This window comes from Poeciliopsis prolifica, unplaced genomic scaffold (assembly GCF_027474105.1).
Source record: "Poeciliopsis prolifica strain line A6 unplaced genomic scaffold, Auburn_PproV2 SCAFFOLD020, whole genome shotgun sequence".
Lineage (NCBI taxonomy): Eukaryota > Metazoa > Chordata > Actinopteri > Cyprinodontiformes > Poeciliidae > Poeciliopsis > Poeciliopsis prolifica.
Window position 1 is genome coordinate 4083073 of NW_026562395.1, and position 15023 is coordinate 4098095.

General features: G+C 38.7%; 1 protein-coding gene across 2 annotated transcripts in view; it reads left to right on the forward strand.

Annotated features, from left to right (window-relative positions):
• The window catches only part of phip (pleckstrin homology domain interacting protein), a 38287-nt gene that overhangs the window by 12211 nt on the left and 11053 nt on the right, over positions 1 to 15023 (forward strand). Inside the window, exons 13-27 of one of the 2 annotated variants that reach the window (XM_055044152.1) lie at positions 119 to 217; positions 4406 to 4562; positions 6106 to 6240; positions 7923 to 8051; positions 8126 to 8351; positions 8770 to 8925; positions 9717 to 9900; positions 9990 to 10092; positions 10190 to 10327; positions 10965 to 11062; positions 11958 to 12165; positions 12254 to 12364; positions 12473 to 12580; positions 14642 to 14766; positions 14941 to 15023. In XM_055044152.1, the coding sequence (XP_054900127.1) occupies positions 119 to 217; positions 4406 to 4562; positions 6106 to 6240; positions 7923 to 8051; positions 8126 to 8351; positions 8770 to 8925; positions 9717 to 9900; positions 9990 to 10092; positions 10190 to 10327; positions 10965 to 11062; positions 11958 to 12165; positions 12254 to 12364; positions 12473 to 12580; positions 14642 to 14766; positions 14941 to 15023 (2060 nt within the window). The remainder of the gene's footprint in view (positions 1 to 118; positions 218 to 4405; positions 4563 to 6105; positions 6241 to 7922; positions 8052 to 8125; positions 8352 to 8769; positions 8926 to 9716; positions 9901 to 9989; positions 10093 to 10189; positions 10328 to 10964; positions 11063 to 11957; positions 12166 to 12253; positions 12365 to 12472; positions 12581 to 14641; positions 14767 to 14940) is intronic. The other variant, XM_055044153.1, reaches the window with a different exon arrangement.

The following is a 15023-nucleotide window of genomic DNA, read 5'->3' on the forward strand; positions in this document are numbered from 1 at the left end:
ATATCAGAAAATAGATTTCAGGTTTTATTCGATTTCTGTGCATAAAGGAAAATGATTTGTAATACAAAGCTGAACTAGTCTTCCCTCTCAGTGCTTCATATATATTTATGTGTTGTAGGTTTGTGAGTGGCAGTAGGGATGGTACGGCTCGGATCTGGCAGCTGCAGCCTCAGGGCTGGAAGAGCATTCTGCTGGATATGCAGACCAAACTGCCTGGGTAAGTGTGTGTGTGTGTGTGTGTGTGTGTGTGTGCATGGCTGCCAAAAATGCTTCAAATAATTTTGGAGTCTTTGCTTCCTTGTTTACTTTTTTAATTCAGTAACAACAAAAAAAGCAACAACATAAAAGACATGTCATTTCCTGGGAAATTGTGATCGGTTCCTTGAATTAATAAGGATGCAGTGTAGAAATGACATTATAAAGGAGAAATCTAAAAACATAAGTGACTTGTTGAAAAATTATTTGTTGTTTATTTGATGCTTATGGTGAAGGTTTTTATTATTCTTGACCCAACTAGTTTAAATGTGAAATGGACTGATGCAGTCCTTTAAAAAGACTGACTTATTATTTGAGACAGTCTTTCCCAAAGGTCTTTGAATCTTCACCTAAACCCTTTAGATTTGCATGACATTGAAAGCTCTCAGCCTCACTGTTACCTACTGAAACGTCCTGCTCTCTCTCGCTCCCTTGCAGCCTGAATAAACCACAGATAGGTCTAAGCATGTCATAAAAAATCTCAAATAGCTTTTACCTCATATAATGGTAGGGCACAAATGACTAATTGCAATAATCGTGATGAATCGATTTTTGAAATAATCGTCAGCTAATTTGGTAATCGACTAATTATTGACAGGAGTAGAGACTCAACAAATGAACCATTTGCTAAAAATATTTTATTAATTGTTTACTTCCATCTTTAATGTATTTATAATACGGTATAAATAGGCGTAAGTATTTAAATGAAAAATCTACAGAATGTGCCAGGTTTTTAAAATGATTAATTGATTAATCGTCAGAATACTTGATGGAATAGTTGATCAATACAATAATCGTTAAATGCAGATTATTTAGAGCATGATCTTTATTGAGAAGAAAATAGCAACAATTATATTTCTAAGTAACACAACATACTGAATATTTTGGTTATATTAAAATGTCTGTAACATTTATTTATTTGTATTCTGATCTGTATAGTCGGGCAATTGTACAAAAATAAACACCAAATAAACTGGTTATTTTGGCACAGCGCATTTGCTGATCGGAAAAAGATTTAGCTTTTTCCGATTAACGAAAAAACTCAAGGGGGGGAAAAACTTGCAATTTGTCCAACAAATTACTGACGAGGGCTTAAAGTAAAAATCGACCGCCGCAAGTTGCAACCCGATTTTTTGGTTTTTCTACACCCTCTATTATCCCTAAGCAGAATTCTGGTATAAAATGAATTTTTACTGGTTCGATGGGAGGCAGCCAGTAAGTCCTTCATGGATTCACCATTCAGTACTCACTGCTGCGAAGAAAGCAGGCCTGAATTTTAATATTGGGTTCATAAATAGCAACAGCCGTTCCTTCTGAACAATTGATGAGCAACAATGGAGGTTGAACTTGAGGTCGCTGAGAGAATTGGAAGAAAAAGACCCTGAAACATTTACGGATACATTCACGTTCAAGGCCACATGCTAATTCCAGGAAGTACAAGGCCAGACTTTAAATTACTGCTCATAAGGTAAAATTGCTTTGGTTCCAGCAAGAAAAGTATAAAATGAAAAATATTCTTCAAGATGCATGTAGTTTATTTTCATACAAAATATCTGTCAGACCTTTCTTTTTATTTTATGGTCTGTTTAAAAAGAAGCGTTTGAGACACTTTTTAAAGGACCAGAGATGCCATTTTAAACTGTCAAGGATCTTTTATTCTTTTGTTTTTTTAAAGTAATTAGGGACGTTGCTGTCATTAAGTACAACCACCAGCCTCTGTGGAGTCTTTAGGGAACACAGATCTTCTCTCTGAGATTTTTAAGAGGCTGCCAGCATTTTTGAATCTCACAGCTTTTGTTTTAAATAGTTCTTTTTTTTTTTTTTTTTAGATCTGTTTCCCTGGCTCTTTCTTTTAAACACCTCACTAAAAATGGCTAACATTTAATCTTCTTCAGGCAGTGTTGTGGTTAACATAACACTATGGCGCTTATCTTACGGTTGTGTGTTTCTTTGCTGATTAGAAAGGACAATTTCTTGGTTCGTCTCTCTTGTAGTTTAGATGTGTTAGCTGAAGTATTAAATTTTGTCAGTTTGCAGGAGATTTTATAAAACAAGGTACGGTCTTAGTTTTGAGTTAATCTAACTTTTCCTTAATGCTATTGATTTAAAAAATGACTAAATTTAAAGGTATATATCACTGATCAGCTGGTAAAGCAAGACACTTAAGTTTAGTTTTGGTTTTCGTCTTCATGTGAAGTTTTTTTTGTTGTTGTCATTTTGTGCTTTTTGTGGAAAAATTTTAAATTCTGTAAAATATTTCTGATCGAAAAAATGGCATTTATTCTAAAACTGAAAGAAATCGAACGGAAATAAAAATGGGGCTAACTTATAAAACAGTTCTCTACATCTAATTTCTTTTTGCATGCATAAGAACTATTTGTTGTGAGCTTTAATGGTTAATAGCTTTTTTTTGTATAAAAGAGTGGAAAAAAATAGACAAATGAAGTTACAGTTAGGGCCAGAAATATTTGGACAGTAACACAATTTTCGTGAGTTGGGCTCTGCATGCCACCGCATTGGATTTGAAATGAAACCTCTACAACAGAATTCAAGTGCAGATTGTAACGTTTAATTTAAAGGGTTGAACAAAAATATCTGATAGAAAATGTAAGAATTGTACACATTTGTTTACAAACACTCCACATTTTAGGAGCTCAAAAGTAATTGGACATATAAACATAACCCAAACACTTAAGTTTTTTCTCAATATTTTGTTGTGAATCCTTTGGAGGCAATCACTGCCTTAAGTCTGGAGCCCATGGACATCACCAAACGCTGGGTTTCCTCCTTCTTAATGCTTTGCCAGGCCTTTACAGCCGCAGCCTTCAGGTCTTGCTTGTTAGTGGGTCTTTCCGTCTGAAGTCTGGATTTGAGCAAGTGAAATGCATGCTCAATTGGGTTAAGATCTGGTGATTGACTTGGCCATTGCAGAATATTCCACCTTTTTGCTCTCATGAACTCCTGGGTAGCTTTGGCTGTATGCTTGGGGTCATTATCCATCTGTACTGTGAAGCGCCGTCCGATCATCTTTGCAGCATTTGGCTGACTCTGGGCTGACAGTATATCCCGGTACACTTCAGAATTCATCCGGCTACTCTTGTCTGCTGTTATGTCATCAATAAACACAAGTGACCCAGTGCCATTGAAAGCCATGCATGCCCATGCCATCACGTTGCCTCCACCATGTTTTACAGAGGATGTGGTGTGCCTTGGATCATGTGCCGTTCCCTTTCTTCTCCAAACTTTTTTCTTCCCATCATTCTGGTACAGGTTGATCTTTGTCTCATCTGTCCATAGAATACTTTTCCAGAACTGGGCTGGCTTCTTGAGGTGTTTTTGGGCAAATTTAACTCTGGCCTGTCTACTTTTGGAATTGATGAATGGTTTGCATCTACATGTGAACCCTTTGTATTTGCTTTCATGGAGTCTTCTCTTTACTGTTGACTTAGAGACAGATACACCTACTTCTCTGAGTGTTCTGGACCTCAGTTGATGTTGTGAACGGGTCCTTCTTCACCAAAGAAAGTATGCGGCGATCATCCACCAACCGTTGTCTTCCGTGGACGCCCAGGCCTTTTTGAGTTCCCAAGCTCACCAGTCAATTCCTTTTTCCTCAGAATGTACCAGACTGTTGATTTTGCTACTCCAAGCATGTCTGCTATCTCTCTGATGGATTTTTTCTTTTTTTTCAGTCTCAGGATGTTCTGCTTCACCTCAATTGAGAGCTCCTTTGACCGCATGTTGTCTGGTCACAGCAACAGCTTCCAAATGCAAAACCACACACCTGGAAACAACCCCAGACCTTTTAACTACTTACTTGATTACAGGTTAACGAGGGAAAGGCCTTTTGAGTTACTTGCAGCCTTTAGAGTCCATTGTCCAATTACTTTTGGTCCCTTGAAAAAGAGGAGGCTCTGCATTACAGAGCTTTGATTCCTAAACCCTTTCTCCGATTTGGATGTGGGAACTCTCATATTGCAGCTGGGAGTGTGCACTTTCAGCCCATACTATATAAATTGTATTTCTGAACATATTTTTGTCAACAGCTAAAATAACAAAACCTGTGTCACTGTCCAAATATTTCTGGCCCTAACTGTATTTAAAAAATCCTGCTGTTAGTCTTATTGCATACTTTTTATCTTCCCATCAGGAAATACAACCCTCCTCCACTGGAAGACAAGGTCACTAAGCTTAAGGTTACCATGGTGGCATGGGATCGCCATGACAGCACTGTGATCACAGCCGCCAATAATCTGACGCTGAAGGTGTGGAACTCCATCACCGGGAATCTGGTCCATGTCCTGATGGTAAGAGGCATCTGAACGTTTAAGCTCTGAAACTAATTGAATGTGTATTTAACATCAAGTAGTCACTTTCTGCTTGATTTCATCAGACCCTCACGTTGTTTTCAGATTGTTGGCCTTATTTTCTCTACGGCTTCCCGCCACCGCTTGCTTGACCCGCTTTCAGTAAATCTGTAGCTGTTAGACAGATGACCTTAAGTTTGACTCCTCAGTCCTTTATGATGCTGGAAAAGTGCAGAATTAGTTTTTATCGTTTTTGTGGAAATTATGTGTGGAAAAAGTATTTTTTTTAAAATCCATACATTTTCCTATCTTCTTTTTCTAAAGGGCAAAAGTCTAATAATTGTTAATATACGTAAAGTTTTTAACAGGGATTTTTAAATGTGACATGCTTTGTCCTTTATTTTAGAATAGAATATTATACACACAAATACCCAATTATGGAACTTTTCTTTGTTAAACCTTTTGAACTTTATTAATTCAAAATTAAATTAAATTAAGAGTAAGAAACTTCACAATTAGGACAAAATTACAACATAGGAAAAATAACAGCATATGAAGCAGTTAGAGAAGAAAAATATACAATATGTGCATGAATTTCTAACGGTACACCCATCTCTTTTTGCTTTCTACTTACCGACTGAATGCAGAATCAGCCAGAAACTGAAAAAGTGGTAAATTTACTAGCTGTTTTGTGTCTGAGCCACTTTTAATTCAGGTTAAACTGGATCTGGGATTCTAAAACTGGGTTGGCCTGAATTATGCAAAAATAATTGCATAACTTGCAAAATAAAGGCAGCACTGAATGCAAACTTAAAAAAAAATAAAATAAAATCACACCAGGGTTGGATAAGTTTTACGTTATGAAATAAAGGTGATCTTATGGAGTTACAGACACGCACTATGAAAACCAGAAGCCAATTTCATCAGTGTTATTTTCAAAGATAAAATCTGGTTTTAAAGTTTGTGTAAGGTTAATATTTCATACATAAAGTCTGAGAATATTATAAAAATGAAGATGAAAAAAATCATCCCAAATCTTCACTGGCCTTTGCAGCTGATTTGAAGCGGTGCACCTTTTTCATCCAATTTTCTCTTTAATGTGAAACCTTAAAATTAAAAGAGATTTGTTTTTCGTTATTTCGTGCTGCTAATACGCTGTAGTAGCTCAACACGGCCATAATTTCACTGATGTCGGTGAAACCTCCAGGGCCTACTTTGTTCTCCAGATCATAATTTCACAACGCCATAGACCTCCCTGTCTTGTTATTTTATTGTTGGTGACAACAGTCTCCCAGATGGCGTTTGATGGATGTGGTATGTTGGACACTGACTAACAATAGTCCATATAAAAACAAAACTCTAATCTGTGTGCTTTAGATCCCAGTTAAACTGCTTTTAGTTTTATGGTAACAAGCTAAAATCTTGGATATTACTTCTCCCTATAATTATGTTTATTGCCAGCGTTTTGCATGTGTTCATGCCTCAGGTGTGCCTTAATGGAGCTGTAACTGTTTTGTTTTTTTTTTTGTTTGTTTTTTGTCAGGGTCATGAGGATGAGGTGTTTGTCCTTGAGCCTCATCCGTTTGATCCGAGGATCCTTTTCTCGGCCGGTCACGACGGGAACTGCATCGTTTGGGATCTGGCGAGAGGAGTCAAGATCCGCTCTTATTTCAACATGGTGGGTCTCTCATTTTTTTCACCTGTTTTCTAATCTGTGTTGTGCTGCAACAAATCGAGCGAAGATCCTGATATCTTTCACCTTAAATCACCTCCGTGTAATTTTCTATCATTTTGTTATGTTTCCCTCTGTGAAATGAGCCATTGTCCGAACTCTTCCAATGTATATGTTACAGTTGCATCCTTTTGTCTTCGTCTCTATGGGAACCGAGGACAATCCTAATTACAGTCTCAGAACATGAGTCACTGAGGAAGCTGGTCAGCTGGCCAAAAAGTTCTGGTCTCAGTTTTGGTGCTGAAAGACAACGAGAGTGTGTGATTGAGGCATAGCTCGGATTTCAGTTAGATAATTACTGCAAGTAAAGTTCACAAACTTTGTCTAAATTTCTGCTCCTGGGTCTGTACTAAGATGAGCAGCAGGTGGATGATGGGAAGAGAACTACACTGTTAAATTAATAGTGTTTGGCAGCCGATGTTTGCATTAACAGTATCAATAGTCATGTCCTTTTGTCTTACGCTCAGTTACAGTTGGAATCGGTTTCAGTTGGAAATAGATATAATACATCAGGTTTAAGTTTTCTGTTTTACGGGATGTCCATGCATCCTTAAAAAGCATAAATTTAAGTCTGTTGTCATGTATCTAGAATGTCTTAGTCATTTAAAAAGAAAAAGTAAGTTGGCCTTAAATAGTGTATTTACAGGTGTTGAATTTTGTCTCGATTGTTTAGTCGCCTATATTCTATGGATTTTTCTTTTCTCGCTTATTCTTTGGCAGGGTCATGAGGTGTTTTGTTAGATGTTAGTAGTCTTGGCTTCACTACGAACATACGTTAGGTTGCTAGCTAACATAAGTTAGCTAGCTTTGCATCTATTGTGGGCAAGTGCAAATTTATCACAAGTTTGCTAGACAAAGTTGCGTCTGAAATTCCATTTGTAATTGTTTTAAAAAGTCTTAAATTTGATCTGGTGAAATTGGCAGAGACCCTGTTTTAGGTACTTCAATATTATGAGAATAACTCGTTAAAAACCACAATAATGATGGAGAGTTTTTTTTTCTTTTGACATTTGGACACAGTGCCAACGTTTGGCTCTATTGGCCTCCGCAAGTTTAATTCACAGCATTTTGTCGCCCCAACTGTGAAGCACAAAGGTGGTAGCATCGTGTTGTGGTGCTGTTTTGCCACATCAGGGACTGGAGAACTTTGTAAAATAGATTACACCATAAGGAAAAAGTAGCATGGCAACATTAAAGCCTGGAAGTTAAGACCTGGGCACAAATTTTCCTCTCTGTAGTGCTCCAGTGGGGTTGAGTGAATCCCAAAAATTACAGCAAAAGCCTAGCTGCTGTTTTACTCTTTGAAGCTTCGGTTTTTTGGGATGTGGCTCTGTTGGTTCTAGTCAGCAGACATGTTGGGAAGTTACTGGCAGGAAGGGCAGACAGTAAAACCACTCCACTACTTGTGGAGTAGTGACATGACTCACTGGGAAACATAAAAGGTTGTTAATTACCGTAAATTGTTTCTGTGCAGAAAATGCCATTTTTCTGTTGTCATTGTGTTGCCTTGTCCTTCAGCCGCACGGTTCATATGGGTGCTTGAAATCCCTGAAAATGCTTAGTTGTTTTCAAGGTTTGGAAAGCCCACAAATGTCTGCCTTCTTCCTTGTCTCGCTGTTCTTCTGCAGATTGAAGGCCAGGGACACGGAGCATTGTTTGACTGCAAATGTAGTCCTGACGGGCAGCACTTCGCCGCCACCGACTCCCACGGTCACCTGCTCATCTTCGGCTTTGGCTCCAGCGGCAAATACGACAAGGTTCTCCGTCTTTAACATTCATCACCAACATGTTGTTTGTAATTGTTGTTAATATTCAACACAACTGCCTTTAGATTGCCGACCAGATGTTTTTCCACACCGATTACCGGCCTCTGATCCGGGACGCCAACAACTACGTCCTGGACGAGCAGACCCAGCAGGCGCCGCACCTGATGCCCCCGCCCTTCCTGGTGGACGTGGACGGGAACCCCCACCCGCCCAGGTACCAGCGGCTGGTGCCGGGCCGGGAGGGCTGCCGGGACGAGCAGCTCATCCCTCAGATGGGGGTCACTTCCTCCGGTATGTCGGCTCAGATCGTCTCCATTTGTTGTTTTATTAAACGCCTGCCTGAAGGAACAAACGCGAGTTGTTGTCCTCTGCCTCAATCTGCTCATCAGGCAGCTAATCAAAAATGTCTTTGTCAAGATGAAGACTTTACATGTTAGCCTAATATTAATGTTCGGCTTTCTTAAATGCGCATAATGAAAGGCTTTAAAAAGAAAAAGCGGTACTGGAATTAAAATCAGATTTAATGATATTTTCTGTTTAAATCTTGGCAGTAATCAGTAGTTATGGAAATCTATTTTAATGTAATGCCACTTTAAAGTCTTGGCTTTGTAGCTACATTTTCTACAAAAAAGTATGTTTTTCCTGCTGCTGGCTCTTTCTCTGTGGACTTGCTTCCTCACTTCCTGCTTGCCTGTCCACTTCCTGTCAGGCTTGAACCAAGTGGTGAGCGAGCAGGCGGTGGACGGGTCCAGTCCACTGGACACCATGATCCAGAGGTTGCAGCAGGAGCAGGACCAAAGGATGGGAGCCAACGACGTCTCCGCCGCCGCCGGAGGGTCTGGAGCGAACGCCAGGACCAGCAGAGGTCAGACTGGTTTCCATTTCATCCATGTTTCTGTTTTTGAAGATTTCACTTTTAGATAATCTAGAGGGCTTTTTTCTGCACTTTCTTGGGTTTCCATAGTGATGTGAGCCCACCCAATAACTACCATCTTGTTTGTTTTACAGCTTCTATTTATTTTGACTTTGAATGCAGGTCAACTTAAAAAAAAAAGAAGAAATTATTGAAATAAAAACCTTTGTTGTTCTTTTTTTTGAGATATATTCTGTCATTTGTACTTGATCAAATGAAATGTTTGCTACTGCTTATCAAATTGGTGACTATATGTTTTTTTTCTGACTTTATTTTTGTCTTTTTATGATGGAAAGCATTTTGAACTGTCCTGCACAAATAAACTTGACTCACTGATTGAGTTAAGAGAAGAAAAATTAAGAAAAATAGGAAATTGAATTTGATATGAGAAAGTCTGAGATTTTATTTTTAAGCCACATCGTCCAGCTATTTATTTAATCTGTTTTGGAGGGAAAATAGGCAGAAAGCTGGAGGAGACGTTCCCCAAAATACATGCAGCTGTAGGTTCAGTCTATTACAGCTGAATGCAGAAACATGCCACTCTTTTAATGTTAATATATACTTATTAATAGAACTCAAACTCATTTATCCTGCAATTCACTTTGTTTTGATCTATAGCATAAAATCCCTTAAAAGTACAAATGTGAAAAAATGTACATGTAACTGCACCCTCATTAAACCCAGCAAATCTTTTGGATGCTGCGGTTGTAAATGAAACCATTTTTGACACCGTTTCCCTTTAGGTTCTGTTGGTTCTCCCACTGAGGTCCACTCCCCTCCCAACGTCGGTCTCCGGCGCAGCGGCCAGATCGAGGGCGTCCGCCAGATGCACAGCAACGCCCCCCGCAGCCAGATGGCCACGGAGGGCGACCTGGTGGCCTGGAGCCGCCGGGTGCTGGTCCCTGAGCTGGAGGACGCCTCCGTCAGGTAGAACTTTTAAAAGATCCCCGTCTATGCTGTCGAAGTTTCCAGAAGACCTTCCTCTCAAGAATACCTCGATTTGTGTACGTGCGCAGGAAACAAGTGACGTGGCGCGAGGCTAAAGGAGACGAGGAGATCAATATTTATCAGTCGGAAAGGAGGAGACGCACAATCCACTCGCTCCCCAAGGAGAGCAGGGTGCGGGAGTTATCTCAAAATGGGTTTTTTTCCCTCTTCTTTATCTGCATCCTGTAACGCATCAACTAAACTTTCCCCTTCGTTATCTGTTGCGAAGGTTCACCCGACGTCAGAGTGCGCGGTAGACGAGGGCAGGAAGAGTCAGGGTAACCACGGCTACCACACTCGCGCCGCCATGGAGGAGACGAGCCGGCAGAGCGCAGAGGCTGCTGACGACGACGACAGTGCCTCAGAGGTACACATAACACTCATATGGATTGATATTTTTCAGTTTTATTATTATTGTTATAGGTTGACATAATCCAGTGTTAACTGGGGTGTTTAAAATCCTTGGAAATGCTTGAATTTCAATTGTTTGATTTCTCTATAAACTCCTCAAATGTGCTTGATATTCAAACTGCACAGTGTTTTGATGAAGTGCAATTCAACGTGCCAAGTCTAAATTTGGAAAACGTAATTTACATTTGAAACCAGATATTTTCATATGACTTGTAGAAAGACGTTTTTTCTGACTGTTGAAGTAATTTCAGACCAAACTTTTCTTGTTTTTGGTTAGTTTGAATGACTAAAAATGCCCAAAAACTCAGCAAGAACATCTTTTATAATTTGGTTTTGTAACTTTCTTTGTATGTTTTCTTTTAGCATGTGATTTGAGCAAAATTTGGTCGCATAGTTTCAATGTAATGAATATTTATATCATATAATTGTAAACTGTCTTTTTAAGTTGATTTCTATTGTTTTTTTATGTCCACATTTTGAAAACTCACCTTGAAAAGTGTTTCAATTTTACTGTGGGAAAAAGTGTGTGAACCCTGATATTATGTAGTTTTGTTTACTGGTGTGTTTTACGCTAAAATAATGTGTGTTTTCAGGCAGAGGTGGAGGTACGGCAAATCAACGGATACTCCTCAGAGGAAGAAAAGAACGAAGAGGAGAAGGAGCCGTGGCCAGACGAGCACAGCAGCTCCAGGTAAATACCGGTAATTTATTATTTAATATGCGCAACCAGAAATTTTGCATTTAACGGAAACATTACTTACATATATTTATTTTGATTGATTTTTTTTGTTTATTATTTAACCGAAGGCTACAATAAATTTACAATCACTGGGAAACAGAAATTCAGAATTTCCGACGCCCGGATTGGGGAGAAAGAGCAAATAATGCTTCTTTTGCAAAATTTTGAGTTTATCTTCTAAAATGAGTGAGGAATATAATCCAAGCATGACAATATCTGTTATTAAAGCAACGTTAAGGGTTTTTAATTCAGAATCCCAGGGTGCAGTGAAGGATGAGTGGATTTCCTCTCCACTACTTCCTGTCTGTCTAACAGACAGGAAGTACAACAACATTTCATTAAGTTATAACTTTTCCAAACAGACATTAAAAGAAAGGCATGCACTTGGACAGACTCTTTCAGAAAATCAGAATATTATTGAAAACCCATTTATTGTAGAAACTTGTATCTCATTACACAGATTAATTACACAGATTGATGCTTGAAACAGCAATCCCTGTTAATTATGATCATTTTCTGCTTATAGCTGACGCTGTCTTACATTGGACTAAAAATTTTTTTAATAACACATATTTTTAATAACTGCTAAAAGGTTATTTAATTCAGTTAAATTCAGAAATACTTTATTGACTCCAAAGGAAAATTAAATAAAAATTTACTTTTCAGCTGACAAAGATCACTCATCGAGGCGCATTTTTGAATGTATTTAATTATACATTATTTTGTTGTATCTTGACAAAACGTCTGAACATTTTTTCTTGCATAAACAGCATTTTCATAAACAATTTTGTTTGATTACTATTTCTTCTACGTTTTTTTTGTTGTTGTTGTTGTTGCTCTGTTGCAGCGATTACTCCAGCGACTACTCTGACTGGACAGCAGACGCCGGCATCAACCTGGAGCCGCCCAAGAAGAGCGTGAAAGTGAAGAAGAAAAACAGCGGCTCCGAGGAGGAATGCGACAAGAAAAGGGAGGGGAAGAAGGAGAAGAAGAAAGAGAAAGCAGACAAAGATGGTGCATTACCAAAGAAGACGAAACCAAAGGAGAAGAGGAAGGTCTGTTAGACTCTCACTCACTGGATTTTGTGTTTTTTAACGCCGTTTAGAATACTTTTGTACATCTATCCCGGTGTGTGACTTTCAGAGGAATGAATTTCAGGAGCAAGGGCTGACCTTGGAGGAATGGCTTCCCTCCGCCTGGATCACAGACACGGTTCCCCGCAGATGTCCTTACATTCCTCAGATGGGAGACGAGGTACGCAACGCTTCCTTAAAATTCTCCTGCAAATCCAGGCGCTCGCCGAGGCTGCGACGCTAAACGCACGCAGAACGTAACCAGTTGCATTTTCGCGCTCGCCTGCAGGTGTACTACTTCCAGCAGGGTCATGAAGCGTACGTCGAAATGGCCAAACAAAAGAAGATTTTCAGCATCAACCCTAAGAAACAGCCCTGGCACAAGATGGAGCTGCGGGTAAGAAACTGGCTAATTCAACTGTTTAAAAAAAAAAAAGTTTTCGCCCCTGGATGTTTTATATTTTTGAATTTGGCTTTATTGACAAAAACAAAATGTACAAAAATAGTGCTTTCAATTAACGTGAAAACTGATTTCTTCAAAAAAAAAAAACATTTGAACATAAAGTAGGCATTTGTATAAATACTCATCATATTTAGAAGGTGAATACTTTTCATAGGCACTGCTGGGTCTTGAGTCTGTGGCTCGACGTGAACTGAACAGAAAAGTATTTTTGGAAATTTTCTCTAACTTTTTAATGTTAAAGAAAGAAAAATATTTAACGTTTTTCTTTGCATTTCTAATTGATTTAAAACCCATACTACCATAAGTTTTTATCCAAACAACCTGATAGTTTTTTAATTATTATTATTCATAATAATATTTGTTATTATTATAAATTGTAATTTTTGTTAGCTAAATGTAACCCTTACCTTAACTTTGATTTCGCCAGAAGAGTCCCAGACATTTCATAACCCAGCATATTTCATAACAGACCAAGATGGAAAACTTCAAACTTGCCGTGTTTTTGTTCAGCCTTCCTGTTATTCACTCAAAGTCTTTCTGTTGTTGCCACCTGAATGAACAGCAAACCAAGTAGAAAAACTTTTTTCAAATATGTTTCTCGAACAGCTTCTTGTATCTTTTGCGTTTCTTAAAACACTTTCCTGTTGGTGAAAAAACTTCGCTGACTTAAGTTTTGTGTTTCCGTCCATCTGTTTGCAGTAGTAAAAACATCTTAAAGAAGCTTCTGCTTCATTCAATCACAATTGTCACTAAATAAATAACAGCGACGCCTGAACGCGTTGTGGGTGGCAAATAATTTAGCAGATCTTAAATTTGAAACATTTGTGATTTTAACACTGACACTGTAATTGATGGGAGTCCTGTAAGCGGCTCCAGAGGGAAAAACAAAACTAGTCGCCTTTAAGGGATGAGGACAAAGACAGCAGTTTCTGAAAATGTATTACCTGCTACATTTTTTTTATCATAGGTGACTGTCTCTTTGCTGTCTGCAATTAGTTATTCTTTTTTCTTAGTCTTAGTCTCAGAAACAGCGCGTCTGTGTTCACTTTCACATCGGAGGTCTTCTAAAAATATGTTTGTGCTTAAAAGAAATGCTGAAAAGGTGCCGTTTGAGTCGAAATACATCTGGGAGCGTGAAGGGAACTGTCCGACTTCACTGTGACTCTTGATTTTATTTTCTGCAGTGTGTCAAGTCCCTTTTGACACAACAAAGTGGAAATAGTTCCATTTTGTCCATGGGTAGCAGACTTTCTTGTGTTAGGGTTCCAGTGTGTTCTTTGGGAATTTTCTGATCATGAGGCGTGAAATGCAGCAGAAAAATGAAAAGGTTAGGAGTGCGGCAATGAATCGGCCCAGATTTCGTTAATTTTGGGATGATGCAAGTCATGCAAGTCGCCGATACTTGCATGAGAAAATTATATTTATCAGTTTAGAGTTAACTTATCCACCAATTATGTCTATCTCTGCCCTGGTAGAGAAGGTGTTGACCCGCCCACCTGGTCATTTCTTTATGTAATAACAGTCATAGCACTTTCATCGACTTGTTCTGTCGCAATATTTAGCGACTTTTAAGGTCTAAAAATTGCTATTGGCTAAAATACGAATTATCTTATTTCTTTTTCTCTCTCTCTCTCTTTATTAGCAAGGAAATTGTTTTCATTTATTTGACAAATCTAAGCATAAATAAGTTTTACGATCATCCTTAGCTTAATTCTTAAGAACAAACCCACGGCTCCACACAAGTTGATTTGCTTCCCCAAATGGGTTTCTGACAAAAAATTTGCTGGTTCAGATAACCGAAGTATCATCTTTATGTTTATGTTTTTTCACTTCAAGCTTCTTAGAGATCAGTGATCAGCCAGAAAAATGCAACCAGAGCACCCATGGAAAGAAAATGTTGGGGGGGAAATACAAACACGCGGTCGGAACTGTATCTAAAATATTTGCATTTCAAGGTTAGCCGATTGATCTTTTTTGAAACGCTTTGCGTTTCAGGAGCAGGAATTGATGAAGATAGTTGGCATCAAATATGAGGTGGGTCTGCCCACACTCTGCTGCTTGAAGCTGGCCTTTCTGGACCCTGACACAGGGAAGCTGACAGGAGGCTCCTTCTCCATGAAGTAAGAGTTTAACTTAAGCAAATACATAGAAATGCTGGGAATTTTGTCATTTTTCAGCTTTTTACGTTTAATTGATAGTGTGTTTGCGTTTAAGTGGGTCATATCTTTGGATGTTTTTGTTAGATCTGTCCTGTAGCATCTTTTCTCTGACTTTAACTGACACCGTGTCTGCAGGTACCATGACATGCCAGACGTTATTGACTTCCTGGTGTTGCGGCAGCAGTTCGACAACGCCAGGAGGAGGCAGTGGACTATAG